The sequence below is a fragment of the Amblyomma maculatum genome, chromosome 1, assembly GCF_055883805.1.
Source record: "Amblyomma maculatum isolate TAMU_Amacu chromosome 1, ASM5588380v1, whole genome shotgun sequence".
NCBI classification, from domain to species: Eukaryota; Metazoa; Arthropoda; class Arachnida; order Ixodida; family Ixodidae; genus Amblyomma; species Amblyomma maculatum.
The window spans coordinates 445,504,012-445,528,785 of record NC_139344.1 but is presented as its reverse complement, the minus strand read 5'-3'; the positions used below and the strand labels follow the sequence as shown (position 1 = coordinate 445,528,785).

The 24,774-nt window shown below is 46.5% G+C and overlaps 1 protein-coding gene and 1 non-coding gene across 2 annotated transcripts in view; one reads left to right on the top strand and one right to left on the bottom strand.

Moving 5' to 3' along the window:
• The window catches only part of LOC146209611 (4-vinylphenol methyltransferase 2-like), a 67,778-nt gene extending 44,795 nt beyond the window's left edge, over positions 1-22,983 (bottom strand). The window contains exons 1-2 of the mRNA XM_084580667.1: positions 22,772-22,983; positions 19,169-19,514 (exon numbers count right to left, since the gene is read on the bottom strand). Coding sequence (XP_084436793.1) covers positions 19,169-19,514; positions 22,772-22,983 — 558 coding nt within the window. The remainder of the gene's footprint in view (positions 1-19,168; positions 19,515-22,771) is intronic.
• A 763-nt stretch (positions 22,984-23,746) lies between these two features.
• Positions 23,747-23,819, top strand: TRNAL-CAA (transfer RNA leucine (anticodon CAA)). Its single transcript has one exon. It is a non-coding gene; the product is annotated as a tRNA-Leu (tRNA).
• The last annotated feature ends 955 nt before the right edge of the window (positions 23,820-24,774 follow it).

Here is a 24,774-nt window from a genome sequence, read left to right as displayed (position 1 = left end):
CGCGTAAAATAGAAAGACGGAGGCTTTCAGGTACTACCAGAAGGAACTGATGGCCAGTATCTAAGTAACCTTTCTTGTATATCAGCCCATCACGGACAAAAAATGGCTGTTCGAGGCTGGGTGCTAAGCATTCAAGAACTGCTCCAGGTGCTGATAGTTGTGTTGCTCTGTTCGAAAGGTGTGAGTATCGGGAAATTTTGGGCATAAAGCAGTGACGTAGTGGTCGAAGTTGTCCGCGTAGCATTCCGTCGTGGCAAGTGGCAACCAGGAGAGGCAGTCCGCAACTGCGTGCCGTCTGCCACTTTTGTATGAAAAGTTGTAGTCGTATTCTTGCAACCGAAGTGCGCAGCGGGCCAGGCGACCAGACGGGTCACGGAGATTGAGCAGCCAGCATAGGGAATGGTGATCGGGTTCTACTACGAAAGGCCGTCCGTACAGGGAGCAGCGAAACCGATGCACGGCGTAAACAACCGCGAGACATTCCTGCTCGGTGATGGTGTAGTTGCGTTCCATCTTGCTGAGTGTCCGACTGGCATAAGCAACTACATGTTCACGGTCGTCATAGCACTGAATGAGGACAGCAGCGAGGCCTATACCGATTGCGTCCGTATGTACTTCAGTTGCAGCAGAAAGGTTAAGTACCGTAAGATAGGATGTGATGTTAGGAGGAACTTCAGTTGTCGGAAAGATGAGTCGCATTCAGATGTCCACCGGAATGGAGTGTCTTTATGTAGTAGGCACGTGAGCGGGTAGGCGAAATCTCCGAAACCAGGGATGAAGCTCCTTCACATTCCCGGGTTGCTGAAACGCGGCAACGGCTATGGTCTTCTGAGGACCAGGCCGGACGCAGTCACCATTGACGAGGTGACCAAGCACCAACGCCTGTCGCTTAAAAAACGGCACTTCTTTGAATTGAGAACAAGTCCAGCTTGGCGCAAGCAGTCCAGCACGAGGACTACGCAGTCGTTGTGCTCTGTGAATGTCCGGCTAAAGATGACTACGTCGTACAGAGCACATACAGACCTCCCATTTCAGAGCACGTAGTATAGAATCCATGAATTTTTCGAATGCTGCGGGCGCATTGCACAAGCCGAAATGTACAACATTAAATTCAAACAGTCCATCGAGAGTGATGAAAGACGTCTTCTTCTTGTCTGCTGGGTGAACTGGAATTTGCCAATATACTGACCGCAGGTCGACAGATGAAAAGTATGATGCAGAATACAAGCAGCCAATGGCGTCATTAAGGCGGGGAAGCTGGTAGACACCCTTTTCTGTGACTGAATTGAAGCGGCGATAATCTACACAAAATCGCCATGGGCCATTTTCCTTGCACACAGGAATTACTTGAGCCGCCCAGAGACTGCATGATTCTTGAAGTACACCCTGGTCCAAAATTTCACGTACTTGCTCATTATAGACCTTGCGCTTGGCCGGTGCCACACGATACGGTTTTTGGCGAATTCGATATGCATAACCGGTGTCAATTCGATGACTGATGCGAGACGCGGGAAAGAATGAACTGATGGGCTTCGAGAAGTCAAGAATGGATGAATACTTCGACAGCAGATCTTCCAAAGCATCACGCTCTGCGGCGTTCAGAGAATTACTAATCATGCCACGCAGTTGAGCATTCAGTTGGGATGGTGCGACATTCCGCTGAGGTGCGTCCGTAACCAAAGCCACTCATATTGGCATGTCTGAAGTGTAAGAAGCAAGCTTGATTTCAACCCCAAAATGAACTCGCTGCGTCGAGCAGTTAATGGTCCACAATTGCCTGCAGCCCTTGGTTACCGACACCAAACAATAAGGAACCAGGAGAGATGTCTTCGCGTAGTTCGAATAGTTAGGTGTCACGGCCGCATCAAATGGTTTGATCGCACGACGAGAACACGAAACTAGAATGTACTGCATAGACCTAAGATGCACAACAGTATCGTCGCACACGCACAGCACATCTTCACAAACAAGAGGTTCCTCGCAGACCTCAGGCAGTAGGCAGCTGTCAACACTGATCGCTCTCGTGCGGCCCTCTACGGTTGCGCCACACATGAGCAGAAAATCTATACCAAGATTTACATCATGTGTAGAGTGGGGCAGCACGAAGAATTCCGCAGAAGACACGGTTCTCCCAGGACACACCTTGGCACTGCACACTCCAACAGGATACAATAAATCGCCACTAACACTCTGAAAATTTACATTTACGTGCGAAGGAAACCTCACTTTTGGTCCCAGTAAGTTTTTAAATGTTAAACACATAATCAATATTGTCGCACCAGTGTCCACTAACGGCATTGTAGAAGTAACGTCAACAGACACACAGGGCTAATGTTTGAGCATAGTCACGGAAGGAGGTAATTCCGCAAATAGTGAGCTTTCACTGGCGGCCTCACCTCGATCGGCCGCGGTGCCTAGTTTTCCGGAGGAGGGGACTGGGAACGACGCCGCGGGGATGGCGAGCGGCGGGCATGAAAAACGGGCGGTGGAGTCAAACTCCGGTTGGAAGCCGGGGAGTGGCTGCGTACGCTACCGCGCTGAAACTGGCCGTGTGGAGGAGACGACCAGTACCGACGGGAGTCAACTGGGTGATCACTGGTCGGGTCTGGATACGTTGGTCGGTCATACATAGGTGGTTGACGACGGCGGCATTGTCTTGAAATATGGCTCGGGGTGCCACACCGGCAGCAGAAAGGTATAAGCCAAAGAAGGGGTTGGATTCGATGTGATGCTGTCGATAAAAACCAAGATCGCGCTGACCTGTGAACCGGGGTGCCCACCTAGGTCTTCGTCGCCGAAGGTCGTTACTCAGATCAAGATGTCTAGAAGAAACGGGGCTTGCGAAATGTTGCCGCGAGCAATCTTCGAGAGGCAGGGTGTGCTGCGTGAACAGAAGGAAACTCAGGCTGCGATTGCAGATTGTAGGCAGGTTCGCACGGAAAAGATGGGCGGTAGGACACTGGTGACGTGTTCCGGCAGCAGGAATCGAGCCGGCGTAACTCTTCACGAATGATCTGCCGGATAGTTGAAGTAATGTCTGGAGGAACATGTTCGTCAACGCTGGCGACAGTTGTCACATTGGTAAGCCTTCCAAACTTAGGAGCTACTCGACGGGTCTTTAGTGCTAAGAATGTGCTGATGGGATGGAGGACAGCGGAGACAGTCGAGGTATCAACTTTGGTGAGGAGGAAGTTGTAGACACCAGCGGCGAATCCCTTCAAAACATGCCCAGCTTTGTCCTCCTCGGACATGCGAGAATTGATGGTTTTGCAAACTTTGAGGACCACTTCGATATTAGTAGTGCAGATCTCGCCAGGTAGTTGGGCACGATGGGCTAGCTTCTGCTCGGCCGCATGCTGACGAACCTTGCACGCGGACGAATCGCCGAAACATTGCTCAAGTTCGGTCAAAAAAGCTGTCCCATGTCGTTAGCGTCTCCTCATGGTTTTCAAACCAGACAAGGGCGGTGTCGGTCACGACAAAACGACGTTATCGAGCCGAGTGGCGAAGTCCCAGCGGTCGTACGGCTTACCCGTTGGTAGTGGCGGAGTCAGTCGTCAACGTCCTCCCAAGAAGCACTGGGCTCCGCTCAGTCGGCGGCGGCATTGTAACGATAAGTCGCGGGAGTCCAGTAAGGCGGAGGCTACGACGTGGCTCTTGGGCTGCGTCGATGGCTAAATCACGTGGGATTAAAACTGCACTTTCCACTAATAAAAAAACACTCTTGTCTCTATGTAACGCAACCTTTCTGAGCCCAAGATATGGTGCACATGAAACAGGCGGCACTTCCACTACCACTCCCTTCTTCTTCGTCCAACAATCCGCGAGTTCCTCATCTTCATTTATCATATGGACTGTAACAATATATATATATATATATATATATATATATATGACACGTTGAGCACTTTAGTCTGAATAACGATATGTTGTAATCTGAGCTCACTTGTTTTTTTATCGGTTTTGCTGTATTTATTTATGCTTTTAGATTTCAAATCATCGCGACACTAACTTTTGTATATGACACCCCTTACACAATGCCTAAACTGAGATCTTTAAGGTATTTGTAAATAAATAAATGAATATACAGCGATTCGGGCTTTAATTATGAGGCACTTTCGGGACACAGCTACAATACACATCACGCACGTCTTCACCAGTAGTTGAGCACAAACTGACAAAAACGGGCTCGAAATTCACGTTTGGCACCTGACTCAATGCGGTGAAAGACATCGTCTCACCACAGAGTGGTCTGGAGGGATGAAGCGGCAGTTTTCGGTGCTTCGAATGTAAAGTGCCACAAGGTTCATTCGTGCGTAGAGAACGCACGCCTTCAGCTTCAACGTAAATATCACGTAAGATGGTCAGCTGACTTTTGGTATGGCATAACGGATATAAATATGATCTCCAAACGAATTATCGGCTGTAACCTGCGTTCTGGGGCATTTCCTGCCACAGCTGCCACTGGTCGCATTGAACCCTAATGTGGTTGCAGCCTGACGGACCCCGCCGCATTCTTTTTCTGCTACATTCTTCGCAGTTTCTAATACAGTATAATAGTGGCGTTACCACAGCTGGCAGAGAAGCGGGCAAGGGTGCGATAATGTCGGTGTATGCCATGGGCGCTAGTGTTACGAGTTGGGGACGCAGCATTTTTAGTGAGCTTTAAGTGCGCGTAAGTTTACCCAGAAGTACCTAAAATATGTCAAGACACACATGAATGGGAGAATTGGGGCAGAGGTCCCCTCCTTGAATGTAGTCAAAGGAGAAGGCCGTCGATGAGTAAGTGCGTGGTTAATCACCCTTTGTCAGCTGCACGCAGTATGATCATTTTCATAAATTCCTTCTTGAGTCACACTGTAGGTTTGTTCCTTGGCATCCACCTTCTGGCCTACCGCCGTGCTTTCCGTGCTGCTGGCGAGCAATGCTCTTTTTTGTTTTTATACTGCCTACAACAATTGACCTCCATTCGTCGCACTGCTACTATCCCCGTGCCACTGAGCCACCTGTAATCCATCTCCCTCTATCCGCTCCCTTAAAGGCGATAAATGATTTTCTCTCTTTCAAGTCGTTCAGCTGCTAACTCATGCTAGGGAGCGTTTCTTCTTCCTGCTATATGTTATGGTTGGCAGGTGCCTAATTACACCTGCGATTACTGCGACACGCAATGCATGCACGGACGACGAGGAGCGGCGCTTAAAGTGAACACTATTGCACCAACTGTGTTAACAATTCTCTGAGGCTCCTGGAGACTGGCGCTTGTGATTGGAGTTAATCAGCTTAACTCACCAGTCATTTCTTCTTTGCTCAGGTTTGTAGAAGCATAAGAAAAAACCTCGCAGGTCAGGGGAATAAGCTTCGTGAACTTGAGGAGATCCGCGGCGTATTTCCGTAGGGACTGTTTATCCGGAGCTGCACTTATCACAGGCATGCGTTCTTTCAAAATCTGCAAAGTAAACATAAATCAGGTCAGGCATTGTATAGCAAACGCATTAGGCTTATTCGTAACCCTATTGCAAAAATCAGCGGCGCTGGGTCCCAACACCCCAGAGCCATACATGATTATGGGCCCAGTATGAAGCTGTAGACTTGGGGTACTGGGACGCAGCACCTTAAACACTCTGCACTGGTGGCACTGGTCGCCCGTTGAACAAAAAGACTCTGAAAAAAAAGATTAAAAAGTAACGAAGCACCTGAAGTAGATTAAGAAGGTAAAGAAGTGAAAAAGAAAGCAATTACCTGAAGAAAAAAACGGCAGCGCTAGCTGGATTCGAACTCATTACCTATTATTTCATAGCAATTTCTACGGTAATAGCTCGGCCACGCAGAGAATTGTTTCATTATTGCATGGGAATACTTCCGTGAAAAAATAAAAATGCCATTTACTTCAACTTATTCTTGTTACCATGCTGCCTAATACTTCCCCGTTATGTCCCTAGTCTGAAAATTACCCACCATTAAAAAATAAACAATTACGAGTACTGTAGGAGCTAAAGTAGTCAAAGGCCAAAGTCTGAGTAGTGCATTCTGCTGCAGAAAATAACTGTTTCGCATGGCGCGATTGTTGGTGCTACGAGTAAAGCGAGTGACTACTGTTTCACATTCTGCTAATGCATCATTCATCATGCCCTCATGCCCTGCCCCTTAGCGGTCAGTTGGTGACGAGTTTCGAGAATGTTGCAAACTCCGCCCCCGAAAGGCACAGTAATGTCTTCTAACCCCCTAATAAGAGATTATGTGATAATAATTTTAGGAACAATTAAACGTCAAGTACTAATAACTGTTGATTAATGAGTGGTCCATTAGTGATAAGGTACTGATTATTTTTAGCTAATTAGAACTTATTTACTGGTGAAGTACTGCTTAGCTTTTGACTAATTAATGAAGAACTAGTGCTTAAGCAGTGAATTACTTTTGACCAATTAGTGGTTAATTGGTGAATAAGTACCAGTTAACTTTTAACTAGTTAGTAATAATTAGTTTCTAAGTACTAATTAATTTTGGCTAATCTGCGACTAATTAGCGAATAAGCACGAATTAACATTTGAACAATTAGTGATTATCATTCATAATAGCTTGGGTATGTTAATTGCCCACACCGCGATGGCGTTCTCTGATTGATCGAGAGCTTAGCATCGTCATCCCGCATCGACCTATGAGAGCCGACTCAAAAGCGGGACACATTTTGTTCATGACTACCACGAGCCATTAAAGGCTTTCGCCTTAAAATTCTTGAGGGCACACACTCTGGTCTAGGTACGGCAGCCAGTTTAGAGGTACTTCGCGTGGAGCATATACACTCCTCACGAAAGCATACTGCTCCCGAAACACGGATTTGGACGATTTTAGTGGTTCGGCATGCCTGTCCATAATACGGCTTTTCCAAAGACTGAACAGTCCCATCCACACAAATATATCATATAGGCACGGCAGAGCTTTTGTCAAGAGGCAAAAATGTAATATTATATAATGTAATTTCAATATCATCTTAAAGAGTTGTTCTTAGTATGTCCCAAAAGAACATAGCATCACGGCACAGAAAAAAACAATGATCAATTGTCTCAGAAATGTCACAGAGACGGCAATTCACCGTCCGGGGCACAAATATCTCGTTATCGTGAAGAAATGTCTTAACAGGTAAACGTCGCTGTGTGTAGTTTGAATAAGCACGTACTTGCGGCTGCATGAATGCACATTTGCATAACACGTTTTAGAACAGTGGTATCCGAAACCCCCAGATAAGACTGCCGATATAATGGTGTAGGGAAGAAAGACTCAGTAAGAACTTGGGTGATCTGCTATCTAGAGAGGTTATACAGGTAATCTATAGAGAAACGCCCAGTGAGAAAATTGAAAGTGTCAGCAATCTCTTTAAGGAATCCCTATAAAGGCCGCTCACGAGCCTGTCCTGTCGGTGCGCATAAGGAAGACAAATGAGGACTAAGACGCCTAATGAGCACAGCTGCAAAAAATGGGCTGTTTGCCGATTTTAAAAAGAAGAAAACGGGAAACAGGTTTAAGAGCAAATAGGCGAACAAGGCCCAATCCACCAGACACTAGGGGAAGGAACAAGTTGTCACGCCGCATGGGCTTCTACTTAGAGCGCCACACAAATGCTGCAAATGTTCTCTATATTACTTCCATCTTCCTCCTCGCACAATGCAGGACTTGAAGGACATACGGAAGCTTTGCAAACAAATGTATGTTACAGACATGTGCCCTAGGGAACACTGAGAATTCCTTACCCATCCAAGCTTGTGTTTGTCGCCTGAAAACCTTGGAAATATTTTTGCATGTTATGGCATGGATGCATTTATAATGTTGGGAAGTGTAGAGGCCATCGCTGCCGCTCTAACAATTACAACGTCTTAACAGTCGAGCTTACTGCCTATTCTCACGACTCGCAACAAATGTTTTGGATGCCTGTGCGCACTATATCGTTCACTGGAATATTTTTAATCTGTGGAGTTTCACAGCGCTGATAAATTTAACACCGCCGGCTCTTCGGCCATGCTGTTCTACCGGGGACGTAGTTTTAGCTTAACACGGAGCTGTAGCCCAAACCTTCAATGAAAAAAAAAGTGACAAAGCTCCAAAAGCGGCACGCGGAACAGCGAGCACAATATTTCGCTGGTAACTGAATCTTATTTATATGTAAATATTTCGGGAAGCATTGCGATGATCAAGGGCTTGGCTCGTCTGTAATCAAAGCAAGGAGCGCAAAAGCTTAAGAAACAGGTAAAGTATTATGAATTACAAGCGCTGTATGTTTTTTTTTGCTGTCGTGGGCCCATCGCTCGGTAAACTATTCTCTTCCTCGTTGTATGTATTTTCGTATTTTTTTTATACTGGGCCATGCTGCAGGCTAGGCTCGCTAATGCGTAGGCCCTGTTTGGAGCCAACGATTGAGTCAGCAGTGAACATGTTTGCAGTAATCGTCGTGTTAGCGTGCCCTCAAGACCACCTTAGTTTGCTATGCATGACAGCCCACATTATTCATTTCCAGTTTTAGTTGAAAGTTAATCGTCAGGTTGTCATGAGATCATCAGAGCAGCGCCGATTATGGTCGCACTCGAAACGACCTAACGAAACAACGAAACGTGGAAACTCGAAAAAAGACACCGCCTTTGTTTTCTATACTGTTGCGCAAAGACTTCGAAGCAAAAAGCGCTTACTTGAACCATATTTTTCATATGCGCCTTATGGCAGAGGTATTAGTTCTCGCCTCGCCAGTTTCTAGACTTCCGACAATTTCCGAAACGATACTTGGGCCAGTACAGCCCCACTACACACACAGCACTTCTCTCAGTGTATCGTGGGTGCCAGCGTCCCAACCAGTGTCATAAAACTAACCCCAGCGTTTTTCTCACATCATATCAGTGCAACCAGTGTCTTCTGGTCACTGCTCCAGTAAATCTTGCAGACCTCCAGCCTCCTCAGCAAGCCCAGTGCGAAACGGGAGCGAAAAACGTACTGGTTTCGCACAGGAAGACGCTGGAAGATGCTGGTTTTTGCAATAGGGAATGCTCAGAAGCTCACTGACAGGCATATAAGCTATACTAAATTTTATGCGTGACCGTTACAGTTTTCACGGGGGAAACAACTTTACATTACATCCCCTCTTCTGAAACCCTGCCGCGATGGCGCAGTGGTTAAGATGCCAGACTACTGTACCGGAGCACCCAGGTTCGAACCCGGCCGCCGGAGGCTGCGTTTCGATAGCGGCGAAGCGAAGAGGCGTCAATGTGCGGTGCTATGTCAGTGCGCGTTAAAGGTGCACATGTTGTATAAATTATTCCGTAGCCCTCCACTATGGCCTCTCTTTCTCTCTTTCCACTTTCACGCCTTCCTCCTTTCCATTATAGCGCGGCTCAGGCGTCCACAGAGCCAGTACGACAAGTAGAGCTCTGTTCCCGCCCTGAGAACCAATTATTATTATTATTATTATTATTATTATTACCCTTAAACAATCCTCACCCCCTTTAAAATAGAAGGATGAAGAAAGGATCGGAAGTGGGAGGAGAAATTCGAAAAAAAAGAACCATTTTCCCCTTGCTTTGTCAGGTGAGAGAGCTAGTATTAGTAAAGACAACTGCGAGGAGATGGCGGTTAGCTTGTGGGGAATGGAAATGATTCTGTACATAAATATGTAAAAGAGAAGGTAAAACCAAAAAATACTCCATGTATTTGTACATCAAACAAAGTGATTATCCTTTTTTTACGTTCAGGTTTTATTAACAGCGCGTTTCTTTACTGCAGGAGAATCGATGGCTTACTCTAAAACTATGGTACTTTCTTGAAAAATTGTCACATACTTCTATTGGCAGCGGACGGAAGGTTTCTTATCATACGAGTTTAAAGTTTAGTTATATTCGAGTTGATGTATTCACCGTTGTCGAGATCGATCGTCGGGGGCTGTGCTTCAATGGAGAAGAAAGGGGGGTCGTACGTGTACTGGGCGACGTCAGTGTTGTTATTTTGTAGCGAAAACTACAATGGCCGCGATGGAGCGATTGCACCGTGGCATTAAAAGCAACAGGCATGCTGTTTGGCAGTAGATTTGCTACGGATATCGCCGTAAATGGACAGTTCTGCAGCAACTCCTTAGTGAAAAGTACAATCCGGAATCAATCACGTCACAAGAAGTTGGCATTTAAGCAAAGATAACGGGATATCAAGTTTTCTGTACGGAAGGGGAGAAACCGCGGGTGGCTACACTAGTTAAGGGAAACATAACAGAAATTAGGCATGACACGGAGGTTAAACACATTTACCACGTCCTCGTCGAGTTCATACCAAAGAAGAAGACAGAAGGAAGCTTTTTAATCCTGAATGTATACAGCACTCGGTGGAAGAGAAAGGAAAAAATTCAGCACATTATTCCAAAAGGCTGAAAATTACCAACAACCAAGCACTGATCGGGGTAGGAGACTAACGCGGCACAACCAGCGTGGGTCTACAAGCGAGAAGATATAAAGGGCCGAATCATCTGGCAAGACGCGCAACAGGTAGGGCTAACGCTGTTAACGGATTCTAAGAATCCTACACGAAGTGGGAACAGCGGCACAGAGGACATTTCTCCGGATTTGACCTTTCTTAGCCATGTAAAGACCCCACATGGTGTAACACTCAAGAGAACCTTGGCAGGGGCCATAACATTATCGAAACTGTGGCGGAAGGAGGACCGCGAAGAATCAAAGGCAAGAAGGCTTCTCTTGTGCAGTGGGAAATCTTAAGAGAAATCAGAAGCTAAATAGAAAAGGGAAAAATCACAAATATTGACGACTGGACAACAGTGCTTCGTGCAAATGCTAAAAAAGCAACCATAGAGGTTACCGAAGAAGCAGGTCTCGAGGAAGTGGACAGCCGTCTTATGCACTTATGCTCCTCAAACAAATAGAAGAATATGCACCTCTTCTATGTAGACAAAATTGGGAATCTACATGCAATAGTATAGAAAGATCCATAGGACTAGCAACAACATGGCTGCTGCTACGCTGCCTATTGGAACCGGAAGGTTTCAAGTAAGCGCCGAAGCAAAACATTTAAAAGATTGTCCACCCATACGACGGGACGGAAAAGGAGCTCCCTGAAGAATTACAGGGACGCTATGTGGGTAAACCTGGGCCTGAAGCACTGCCAGACTACCTAGGATCGTCAAAGCTGGTCCTCGATAGACCCACAGAAGAAACAGGACTCAGCGCGGAAATTGCTCGCCTCAAAGCGAAGTCAGCAGGGGGCCAGATGGACTCAGCAACAAAATGCTGTGAAACCTGAACGACGACACAATCGCTGTCCTCGCAAGATACATGGAAGATTGCTGGATACTAGAACGACTTCCGACCACATGGAAAACAGCGCAGATCGTCATGATCCCCAAACACGGCAAAAAGCAACAGTAATATACGTGCGCAAAAAGACGAGACAAAGAGGAGAAGTGGACAACGACGGCGCAGAACTGACAACTGATTTAATCGAAGAACGGAAGAGCATATATATGTACACACACTTGTACCCATATGCGCATAGTCAAAATTTATAAAAATATATATCAGCACATGTAAAACTCCCCGCCATCACACGCACGTGCTGAAAACTGCCGACGCACTATCGATTGTGCGGCATGGTCATCTCTTTTTCTCACCACGTGAGTGTGCCGTCGTTGTCCACTTCTCCTCTTTGTCTCGTCTTTTTGCGCACGTATAGAGTTGTCCATCATGGTTCACCAACTCGCCCAATCAGCCGTTCTTCTAAAAAGCAACAGACTAAAAATTTAAAGCCCATTTCTTTGACATCGTGCATGGGGAAACTCATGGAACGCATCATCCTGACAAGACTTAACAGATACATGGAAGACAAAGGACTCTACCCAAACTCTATGATTGGCTTCAGACCTGGTCGGTCGACCCAGGATATTATGCTGCAAATCGAACACCAGGTCTTTGAAGCGCACACTAAAGGCACGAGAGTTATCCTCGGCCTGGACTTAGCAGAGGCCTTCGATAACGTCAAACACGAAGCAATACTTTAAAACCTACAAGATCTTGGTGTAGCTGAAAAAACGTACAAATTCTTAACGAACGTTCCACACAAAGCGAGAAGCAACCATCCAAGAACCCAAATTGGACAAATTTACACTGGACAGCAGAGAAACACCCCAGGGCTCAGTCGTCTCACCCCAGCTCTTCAATCTTGCACTCATCATCATCATCCGCCTGACTATACCCACTGCAGGGCGAAGGCCTCTCCCATATTTCTCCAATTAACCCGGTTCTTTGCTAGCTGCATCCACTTGACGTTTGCGAACTTAAGCTCATTAAGCTTCCATCAAAGCTAAATGAAATTGAGGGGCAAACCATAGCCTCTACGTAGACGACATCACATTCTGAACCACTGGAGGTAGTGATGGACAAATTGAAGCCATTCTTCAGGCAGCTGTGAGAACTGTTGAAGAATACGTAACCCATAGAGGCCTGAAATGCTCTCCCGAAAAGTCAGAAATGCTTGTGTACCAGCCACCCCGCAGAGAATTGGACAAATAACAACCGAGAATTGAACTAAAGGCAGACGGAGTTCCTATCCCCAGAGTGGACAAGATTAGAATCCTAGGTATGTGGCTGCAGGAAAATGATCGTCAGGGAGAAGCTATAAAGAAACTCGAAGGATGCGATCAAGAAACGATAGGTCTGATTAGAGGCATCGCAAATCGCAAGTCGGGCATGAGAGAAGCAAATCTCGTAAGACTTGTACATGCGTTTGTCATCAGCAAGATCATCTACGCAGTCTCGCACTTACACGTTGAAAAGTTCGAGAAGGCTAAGATTGAAGCAATCATAAGGAAGAGCATAAGCTTGAACTACGTCACAAACCGGCTAATGATTCTGGGGGTGCACAATACACTTGAAGAGGTGATAGAGGCCAACCAAATCTCTCTGTACGAAAGACTGTCAAAGACCCGGACGGGAAGAAGCATACTGCTAAAACTAGGCATTCGATAGAAGAGCCAAAAGAAAGATGTCCCGATGGACTCCAGGAAGCGAGTGAAAATCCTCCCGCTGACACAAAATATGCAACCAGAGCATCACCAGGAAAGAAAGAAGAAAAGGGCGGAAACGCTGCAGACGATATATAAAGTGCAGTGAACGAAGAGTGGATTCACGAAGAGGAGGAAGAGAACGACGAAGTGCCGCTGCGCTGCTCGAGCTCTCTGGTTTTGTGCCTTGATGGACTGTGTGCTTGTGCTGTTCGCCGTGCAGCTTACAGAGGGCTATATTCCCTGTTGAATCATCAGTAAAACTCCTTTCACTTGGTGGAAGTGAGGATTTCCGTCCGTCCTGGAGCTTCGCAGCCGCACACTACCAACAGCCATGACCGACGCTACCACCCCTAGTACAACCAGCTCCTCGTCCCCCGTCTTCTGCGCTGGAGCTTTGCGCCAGCGGGACAATTCAATCTTCAGCGGAACCGGCGACCACGCCGTCGAAGATTGGCTTTCCTCATATGAGTGGCTCAGTACTCAAAACAAATGGGACGACGGCCTCAAATTGAATAACGTCATATTCTACTTAACCGACGTTGCCAACCTGTGGTTCCGCAACCACGAGGCTGATATCTCATCGTGGTCTGCTATCAAGACCACTTTTTCCGATATCTTCGGCAGGCCTGCAGTGCGCAAGCTGCGCGCTGAGCAACGCTTGCGCGGCCGTGCCCAGCTACCTGGCAAGAACTTTACAAGCTATATTGAAGATGTTGTAGACCTCTGCAAGCGCGTGGACACTTCAATGACAGAGCATGCCAAGACTGGTCTATTTTACAAGGAATAGACGACGACGCGTTCCAGATGCTGCTGGCCAAAATCCAGCAACCGTCGTCGACGTAATCATTGCTTGCCAAAAGTTTGAGGAATTACACAAGCGCCGTAAAATCACTCATTCCTCGCTCTCACACCAGGACCCTCTTGCAAGTCTAACACCTGACGCAAGAACAGTTCTCCTTGCTGCCCCAAATAAAGCAGTTTGTTTGAGAAGTTGACGTCAACTGTCCCTCATTCCCCATCGTCCTGACGCTTCCTCTCCTTTGGTGCCAAAGTTGCAGCACGTTATCCGCGATCAAGTCGCAGAAGTACTTCCCAGGCTTCCTGAAGCTCCTACCGTCGCTCCATTGACATATGTCGCTGCACCAGTACAGTATAGCCAACCTTCTGTACCACCCATGCAGCCTGCCCTAAGCCACGCACCGCTTCCTCAGACGGCTCCGCTTCATCCTGCGACTCTGCGCTATTACAACCCGTGGCCCACTTCGGACAATCGCCCAATTTGCTACTACTGTGGTTGTCCTGGACATGTGGCCCGTCGATGCCGTCGTCGCATGGCTGCGCATCCAGAACCTGCTTCTTCGGCGTACTCCCCACCGCTGTTTCGTTCTGCTCTCTCTTCGCCTGACATACGCCGCCGAACAGCGTTCACATTGTTCTCCTTCTCCACGTCGCATGTCACGGTCACCAATTCGCCGGCGACCAGCCCCTGCTGACGCCGGAAACTAAGTTCGGCGGTTCCTGAGGCGAGAACTGCGTTCTCTGCGAAAAGCTCAAGGCCTCATATTTTGCCCACGAACGTTATAGGGATCTTTATCAATGGTCTGTCTCTATATGCGCTGGTCGATACGGGTGCTGCAGCACTGCCAGTGAGAAGATGATTGAACCTTTAGCAGCATGTACAGCGCATGTCAGAAAACACAATGAATCGTAAACTTCTTCTATAAAAACAAATGAGGGCCGATCGGTAAAATTGGAAGATACCAGTAAGTTGGGAATGTGCACAAAGTTAGTTAGCAGGGATGCTCTGGTAATTGAATGGGAGCTATTACACAAAAAGAAAAAACGAGCACCTAACTGTCTGACATAGAAATGTGTCAAACCTGGTACGCCAGCAGAAACAGGTCTGAATAGGTTGTCGCCCCGCATAGACTCAAACCTGGAGTACCATATGAATGTCGCAAATGTTCGGTGAAAGCATTGGATGTAATTACTCGTGCAATGGAGTACCTGTAAAAGCTATTAAATTTTATTAGCCCGAAACATGTTACAGGCCTGTGCTCGACCATAAATTGATAGGCGGTGTGGAGCAAAGGTCTCGGCATAGCTTTGGAGGGCTGGGATATTTTTTTGAACATTGTATTTATTACACTCGTGAGTATCGCATCCTGATTCTCCTTGTCTAGCTTGATCATGATAGTAGTGATGATGAGAGGCTAGTGAGGGGCGCATTTACCTAGTACAAATTTGTGATTAGTCATTCCTCAAGAGTAATGAGGTATGACTGTGACTATGACGTCATGACATGATGACGTCATTTATCGGTGACGTCATTATGACGTTACATTCGGCCATGGCTAATAGTCGGAAATGACGCCATAATGACATCACATCTGGTCATGGCGTCACGACTGGTGGAGACGTCGCCAGTTGAATCACGCGTATGCGAAGGTGATCCGCCTGGCATTCAATCCAGGTGCCCGCGCGGCGCCTTTCAATTAGAGGACTGCTGTTGCGGCGGGCGTCTTTCTCTCCCTTATCTTTTTCCTCTCTTCTCTATTATCTCTTCTGTCCGCACGCGCCGGGGTGATGCAGTGGTAAGACGCCCGACTACTGTGCCGGAGTACCCGGATTCCAACCCGACCTCGGCGGCTTCGCTTCGATGGAGGCGAAACGAAGAGGCGTCCGTGTGCTGTGCAATGTCAGCGCACGTTAAAGATCCCCAGGTGGTCGAAATTACTCCGAAGCCCTCCACTACGGCTCCTCTTTCTCTCTTTCCACTTTAACTCCCACCTTCCCTTACGGCGCGGTTGAGGTTTCCGCAGAAAACAAGTGAGGCAGTTACCGTGCCTTTCCCTTCCTATAAATGAATGAATCAGGCAGCGGATGTGGCTCAGCCACAGAGCCAGTAGAAGACCTGTGCATTTTCGTTTCCTTCTTCCTACAGCCAAAACAGAGCATATAGAAGCAGACGCAGTACAGCAGCCATCTGCGGCGTTTATAACTTGGTTTAAAGGAATGAAATGGCGCAGTATCGTCGGATGAAGGTGGCAGTGAAAAAGAGAGAAAAAGGTGCCATAAAGGAGGGCTACGGACCATAGCGTAAAATCTGTTTCACATGCAAGCGAAAACTCTAGCGATTTCTACCAGGGCGGCGCAAAAACCTTTTTTCAGCTGTCGCAGGCGCTCTAGCGGCGAGAGCGATGCAGTTCAACAGCTTGGAAAATTTTCGTTCTGTCGCTGCCGCTCGCTGCCAATTTCACTCAATTGCTTGCATGTGAACCAGCCTTAACAACCTCTTTCGCCTCACTGACTGACTAAAAACTATTGAGCAGAGATAAGGGATCGCACTTTAGCGTTCCGAAGCACGGTATTCCGAAATGCCCACTAGATTGTTTGTTGTTGCGACTCTAGGAAGAAGGAAACGAAAATTCAAGGGCCTCCTACTGGCTTTGTATCTAAGCCACCTCCGCTGGAGGGAGGTGGTGAATGGTGTCTGGTCTTGGCCTGATGGGGTTGGGATAAGTAGGTCACCGTCGTTTCCACCTGGGGCTAGCCTGCCACCGACTGTTATTGCGAAATCAATACTACGCCAGGTTTCGAGCCTTCAGCGTAGCGTGGTCCGGTAGTTAGGCTTTACACCACGTGACCAGTGGCGACATACCAGCGCGAGAGCTGGACTATCAAGTCGGCTCTTCAGCATAGCGGGGCAGTGGAGGAAGGGTGGCTGTTCCAGGCCCTACGGGGCTGGGACGATAGGTCGACGTCGCATGCGGCGGCGGCTAGCTACCACCGTATGTTTATCTGTTGTGGGCCGTCACTGCACCCACCACCGCTTCGGTGGTGGACGGCTGCTGTTGTTGCGGCACGCGTCTTTATCTCACTCTTCTTTTTATTTCTTTTCTATTTTTTTTTCTTCTGTCCGAACGAGGCAGCGGAGGTGGATCAGCTACAGAGCCAGTAGCAGGCCCGGCACTTTCTTTTCCGTTTTTCTACAGCCACAACAACAACAAGGACGTAGCGTGGCTTGTGGCCACGCCGGGTGTTTCGCACTTCTCCCACTAGGTGCGCCGTAGTCCAACAGGTGGTAGGGAGCCTCGATGCGCGCGTCCTCGCGGAGCGGCGGAGAGGGACGCACGCATCGAGGCACTCTAACAGGTGTTGACGTCTTCCATTGGAGATACTCCGCCACTCTTGCTTTCCCTATCTCCTAGGCTTAACTACAGCTAAGCCACGGTGAATTATTATCTGTTGTAGGCCGTCATTTCACCCGATACCGCTTCGGTGGGGGATGGCGCCTGTTGCAGTGCGTCTTTCTCTCCCTCTTCTTTTTCTTTCCTCTCTATTTTTCTCTTCTGTACTCACGACGAAGAGGCGTCCGTGTGCTGTGCGATGTCAGCGCACGTTAAAGATCTCCAGGTGGTCGAAATTACTCCGTATCCCTCCACTTCGCCTCCTCTTTCTCTCTTTCCCCTTTCACTCCCACCTTCCTCTCTTCCCTTACGGCGCGGTTGAAGTGTCCACAGCAAACAAGTGAGACAGTTACCGCGCCTTTCCCTTCCTATAAATCGATCAGGCAGAGTAAACAGTGAGACAGTTATCGCACCTTTTCCTTCCTATAAATCAATCAATCAGGCCGAGGCGATGGCTCAGCTACAGAGCCAGTAGCAGGCCCAGACATTTTCTTTTCCTTCTTCCTACAGCTACAAAAACCACCTCCGCTGCTTCGTGCATACAAAAGAGAAAATAAAGAAACAAAGAAAGAAAGAAAGAGAAAAGTGGGAAAGAGAGAGACGCGTCTCACAACGGCTGTCACCCGTTAATAATTCGAGGGGATTATTAACGATGCGCCCTTACGGTGCGCACACTCCCAGACACCCTTAGAGTGAGTGGGGTAGTTGTTCCGGTCGCAAAGGAGATGCCCTCGACCTGCGTGGCAAGCTCAGCCGGAATTCAACTACCTTGTAGTGACAGAAGGGGGTGGTCGTTTGGTGCCCAGCTGTCGCCGGTTCAAACCAGAGTAAGGATCGGAGTCAGAAGTAACAAACTAAACACAATTTATGCACAGCAAGAGACGATACAAAGGAATACACAAGATCACTTGAAATGCACAGACGAGAAGTTAACAGAATACAAACGCTAAGCATGCAACTACAGAATGATTCAATACCACATAGGCTTTGCAACAGATGAAACACGAGAGAGTTACATTAATAAACACCAAATTGTTCACCAGGCACTGTTGCAGTCCGACGCCTCAAGAGTCACGATGTGGCCGCCATAAGAGACGAGCGCCGCTCCCTTGCAGGTCCGTGGGCTTGCCAACAGCGGGTGATCCTCGGGAGTCCAGCCGAAGCACAGGCGAACACGTCGCAAACACTGACTGACTGACTGACTCCACAAGCGGCGCGGTCTCTTTAAATAGGGCGCGCCGCGTCTGTCTGTTAGCACGCGCCAAAGCTAGCACGCACATACACTTAGCTTCGCTGGTTATTGCGCTCTCTCCTCCTCCCGTCGAGCCGCGCGTCGTCATTGGCCAGGTCCCATAGAAGATTCTCGATTTTTCTGGCGCATTCCAGACCAATGAACCACCGTCCTCCCCGGGCAATGGGAAAGAGGGTGACGGCAACGCGTACAAAGCTACGCGCTCTCCCGCGCGGGGAAGGGGGCTTTTCTCTCCAGGCTTTCCACGCGACGCCGCGCGGGCCTCGCGCCGTACCGGCTTGATGAAAATTTGCGCCGATTTCGTGACAACGGCCGTCATCCACCACCGAAGCGGTGACGGGTGTAATGATAGCCTACAACAGGTACAACCTTCGGTGGCAGGCCAGCCCGTCCCCGCAATTGGCTGTGACATACCAGACCAAACACCGTGGGTCCAGTAGCAGCCGCCCTTATCAAGTCCGTTTATGCTGGAGATAACTAGGTGGTCTAAATTACTCGGAAGCCCTCCACTACAGCTCGCTTTCTCCCCGCTGTCACTCCCACTTTCCTCCCCTCTATTACGACGTGGTTTAGGTCAGTTCATGCGTCCATAGAAATAAATGAAACCCTGTGCATTTCCTTTCTCTACAAAACAATATATTATTATCTATCATTCTTAAAACAGAAATACAAAACGCTCTGATCACTTACGTGGTTATACTCTGCAAAGCGCGTTGATTCCATCATCTCCTTGTAGAGATCATGTATCTGGGAGCCTCCAAGCATGACCAGGAAGAGCTCTCCACCAGGAGCGAGCAGTGTTTCAAAGTTGCGCATAGCCACACGCTTGTCTTTGACCCAATGCAACATAGAAAATGAGTAGACCCTCTGGAACTGGCCCTGGTCACGTACGAATCCTTCCACATCTCCTACGATGTCCAAGACCATGTACTCGATCTTTGAATGCGGGTACGTTTTGGAGGCGAGCTCGATGAAGTGGTCCGAACGGTCAACCGCAACAAGTCGTTGGCACGGAGTGCAGTGAGGTAGAATGTGCCTGCGTAGACCGGGGGCTAGTTAAGGTAACCTACATCCCTTGACTCTCTCGTTAACTATCCTATAGCTTGAACCGCGAGAAAGTGCTCCTGAAATTCAATCTGGGGTATTGCTTACTGTACCCCACATCGCGTCTCCAGTTAAATTACAGAAAATAGAACGAAGCACACTGAATGTGCTTTTCATGTGCAAGGCATTTTGTGAGAGGTTAAATAAAGCTACAAGCATAATATTGTTTGCGATATCAAAAGTTTTGAATACCATTAAATGAACTCTGAATCCTGTTTAGTGTTTTATATTTAGCAATATTACCTGCACAACACATACTTCCATAAAAATACATTTTTATTTCTCGATAATATAATTAAACCCAAACGTAATATCACTGACTTACTGCTATTACTTTTAGTGACAAAAGCAAAAAACATTGGCACAAGTACTATAAACACTTGGTAAATTTTGTTTCGAAATGAAACTGTGGTTAAGGTTTTATACCTGACTGCTTTCACTGATTTTCTGAATTGTATTACGAATTTTCAGTGACAGTGGACGCCGTTAAAACACGTAGTGCGAGTGTGTAAAACTGAAATGAGTCATTAGAACCATTGTGAAGAGGGCTTATCTCTTTACAGGATAATACCCAGGATAAGCGCATTACAATGTTCGCGGCCGCAAAATGACTTCAAAATTTCGTTAAACTCACTGATAAGCCATTATACTGAAGACCCTTTACTTTGAAGTGCATACAAACTTAAGATATATTATGATGAGTTTCTGGGCGTAATTATTAAATAAATCGTTTAAAGCCGCAATAATCAATATATCCGCACATCTTCCCTCGACTGACTTCTAGTATTTGGGCAATAAGGTTCTTTAATGGGGTCTTGTGGCAGTGAAGCGTATTTTTTAGGGCGCAAGATAAATTCACAAACATTTTTTGCGCGTAGAAATAATAATTGGCTTCAATGAATAGACGTATCTTTCAATTTTTCTTAGTTGCCTTACAAGTATTTATTAATACACCTGATTTATTTTTTAGTAGGTATCAAATACGTCCGTTAGCCCAGGACAAGCTTCAGAAGCAAATGTTCGACATTTGTCCGAAGCTTATACCATTTATATGAATATGTTAAATATGTTACTAAATGTGTTTTCAATATATCCCAGTTGCCTCAGAATTGTTGAAAGAAACACAGCCCATTAGATTTCTACGCACGCTTTGACAGCTCGATGCTAATTTAAGAAAAAACTTTGTTATCCAGCTTTTTCCAAGTATTTTAGGCGCAGTCATTCAAATTGATCAATATGTGCTTAACATTACAATATTGCTCATATGCCTCGGATAAAAAAAAAAAGAAATGTCTTAGAATTATGTACTTGGATCAACCTCAAACAGCCAGTATTGTTTAAAGTGGTCACTTAATTAACTATGGAGCTGTTTTGTACGATCTTTTTATCATTAGGCTTGCCTACTACTGCGAAAGGAGTGTCAGAATGACAATTTGATATGCACGTGTAGTCTTGTGAGCTAGAATGTCTCCCTCACCCCAAGCCTTTATCTTGAGAGCTGCCTACCGATCAACCGCCAAACTCGAATCACCTCGCTACCCAGGTTACTTTAAAATCAAGGAGTGTCACTTATTGTCTATTCTTCTATGTTTAATTTCCCTCTTCATATATCAGTTATTAGCAAGTCAGATATATCAGATGCACAGATCCAGATTAGACACACAGATCCAAAGCACAGATAACATGCACAATTCTCGCGCATGGGATTTCGCTCCATGAGGCTAGAAAGGCTGTCGCTTTAAAAAGAATAGTATGTACTTATGCGTCGCCTCTCTTTAAGGCGCTTACTGCTTTTTCAGAATGTTACGTAGCTATGAGAACGCCACGGGATAGGAGCGACGCTGTGCCGCCAATTCCGCATGAATATGCACTGCAAAGAACGCGCGCCAAGGAACAACACCAGGCAGTAGCAACAGTGTACTGTCAAATCTAACACTTGCGCTAGAATTTGTGACAGATATAATGTCTTTCCTTTTCTATAAACAAATTATAATTATATATATCACTGCAATGATCATGCACGAGAGAAATAAAATTTACACTTTGCGACACGAGCTCCGACCGTGCTCGCAAAAGCTCAGCAAAGCGCCCGCAGACTCACTGCCTGCTGCAGCAATGCTCAGGCTTTCTAATTTCTCTAGAGCAATTCTAAGGGCAGTCGAAATTTGCTTGTAGACACCTGAACGCGTAGCGAGTTTCTCCTCCTAATCTTTGAAAGTAAAATGAAGGTCAGATTGAAATCCAGGTGAAGACCGGCTCTGCCTAGCGTAGTCCCGCTTTCGCTTCAAAACTTTGTTGGAGGCACTTCACCTCTCTTAAGTGCGGAAAGGTGAAAGCCTATCCTGCGACTCGGTTGTAGTCAATAGACGCTTTTAAACTGATTTCCATTTTTGTATTGCTGTTTTTTTTTTCGCACTTTCTACTTTTGTTTTGTTCTTGCAACTTTTTCTCTTAGTTGCTTTTTTTCTCGTTTACTACGTTTTTACTCTTTACTCTCGAGTGACTGTTTTCGATGTTGTAACGCAACGAAGAGGCATGACAAAACAGCAGCGCTTTTGCAAAGTTTTGCAAAACGTTTATGTATTTTGCAGATTTGATGTCCGTGGACTTTTTGAGGTCTCCACACTATATATCGGCGTTCATGATTATTTCGACATCGAATTGAGCTTTTGGACTTAATTGTTTACTAAACATCAGCGAAACTTTGAAAACACATTTTTTCACCCTCTGCCTCGTACAGCTATTCATGTATGCATTAATCGCGTCATCGACAAAAACAATATGACATTCTCTGCGGACGGACGCTTTTTGCGCATATCAAGGATGTTTTTTATAGCCTCCTTGGTGCACACCCATGAGCCAGTGACGGTTTTCGCTATTAGAATGTTTGCTCTGTATCGCACATTGAACGAGGTTGCTCCTTGCTCCTTGAGGTGCTTGTGCCGGGATTATATAGTGGTTATTACAGTCGGTGCGGCGATTCATAGAAACTGGTTCAAGTGTAGAGCCAATTTTAGAACTTTCTCAGACTTCATGTTATTCCTAATATACTGAACAAATATTACTATTACGAGATGGACTTTTAATCTGTTTGATACAGCAATAACCTTACGCCCCGCACACATGCGTTCGAAGCGTAGTTTTTTAAACGAACTATCTTCGCATGATTCATAGACTACGGCAACATACTTGAACACGAGATCTCCGATTCCGCATCCGACGTCGATGAATTGATGCTGTTCCTGGTCGTCGTGGATCATGAACGCACCATGGAACAAGTCCAGGATGGCTGCATTGGCAGTAGTGTAGCGCTCGGAACGCGCCTCCAACACTTTGGCTTCATTTTGCTCGAGCACGGCTGTCACAACTGAGGGTTGCTTGTTTATCTGTGCCTGCGACATCCTGAAAACAACAAACGGCGGTTTTTGGTTGCTAATAGGTTGTGATCAATATTGCAATTGCAAGCCATTTTTACTATGGTGGGTTACCACCCTAGCCACCCAGCATGGCCGCCACCCTTAGATCCACCCTAGGTCGAGTTATGCCAAACAAGATGGAGGACGTTCAAAGCACATGCACTCTTGATCTATGCACCTCCACCCTATAAAATAGGGACGTATTGTGAACCGCTAATGCGGCAAAATAATACTTAGAATCGGTACCGCTATATTGTATACATCATCATCATCATCATCATCAGCCTGATTATACCCACTGCAGGGCGAAGGCCTCTCCCATATTTCTCCACTTAACCCGGTTCTGTGCTAGCTGCATCCACTTGACCCCTGCGAACTTCTTAATCTCATCCTCCCACCTAAATTTCTGCCGCCCCCTGCCACGCTTTCCTTCCCTTGGAATCCAGTTTGTTACCCTCAGCGACCATCGGTTATCCTCTCTTCGCACTACACGTCCAGCCCATGTCCATTTCTTCTTAATTTCTACTAGAATGTCGGTAACTTGAGTTATTTCTCTGACCCACTCTGCACGCTTTCTATCTCTTAATCATACCCCTACGATTTTTCGTTCCATAGCCCTCTGGGTTGTCCTCATCTTAAGTAGAACTCTCTTGGTTAGCCTCCACGTTTCAGCCCCATAGGTGAGTACTATATATAGTATTGTATATATATATATATATACATATAGAAAGTAGCAGGGGAGACAGCGGCCGATGTAGCTCAGTTGGAAGAGCACCGGACGCAATATTCGGAGGTCGTGGGTTCGGTCCCCACCATCGGCACGTTGTTTTTTCTTCTACTTTGTGCTTAATTATCTTTCCCCTAAGCAGATTACATTACTCATTTCTGTGATTATCCAAGTAAAAAAATAAAAAAAAGACAAAACATAATCCCCAATGCATTCCTTGGCCTCGTCGAATGTTGGCTTATCTCCTTAATGTATTATAACGAGCACCCTCACTTCCCCTTCATTTTATCTGCTTGTAGCTTACGGGGGTCTCGGTTCTGGCAGTCTTGAAGCCATAGGTAGCGTAAGAGGGTTCTAGCACAGCTTTCGCCCTCGCTCTTGATCACGTTCTACGTGACGCTGGCGGTAACACAGGACGTTCCACGTCCGCCGCTATGGTTGAGGGTGGCGCTGGTGAACACTCTCAAGGTTAGTATACAGACAACATTAATACCCGAGAAAGTAGCAGGGGAGACAGCGGCCGATGTAGCTCAGTTGGAAGAGCACCGGACGCGATATTCGGAGGTCGTGGGTTCGGTCCCCACCATCGGCACGTTGTTTTTTCTTCTACTTTGTGTTTAATTATCTTTCCCCTAAGCAGATTACATTACTCATTTCTGTGATTATTCAAGTAAAAAATAAAGAAAAGACATAAAACATAATCCCCAATGCATTCCTTGGCCTCGCCGACTGTTGGCTTCTTTCCTTAATATATATATATATATATATATATATATATATATATATATATATATATATCATCAGCTTTAGGATACTCACTGCAAGGTGAGTATCCTGCGAACTTCAAAACCTCATCCGTCCACCTAACTTTCTGCCGTCCCTGTTAAGCTTTCCTTCCATAGGAATCCAGTTTGTTACCCTAAGCCACCATCGGTTATCCTCTCTTCGCACTACATGTCCTGCCCATGCCTATTTCTTCTTGACTTTCGCTAGAATGTCAGTATTTTGTGTTATTTCTGTTACCCACTCTGCACAATTTCTAGCCCTTA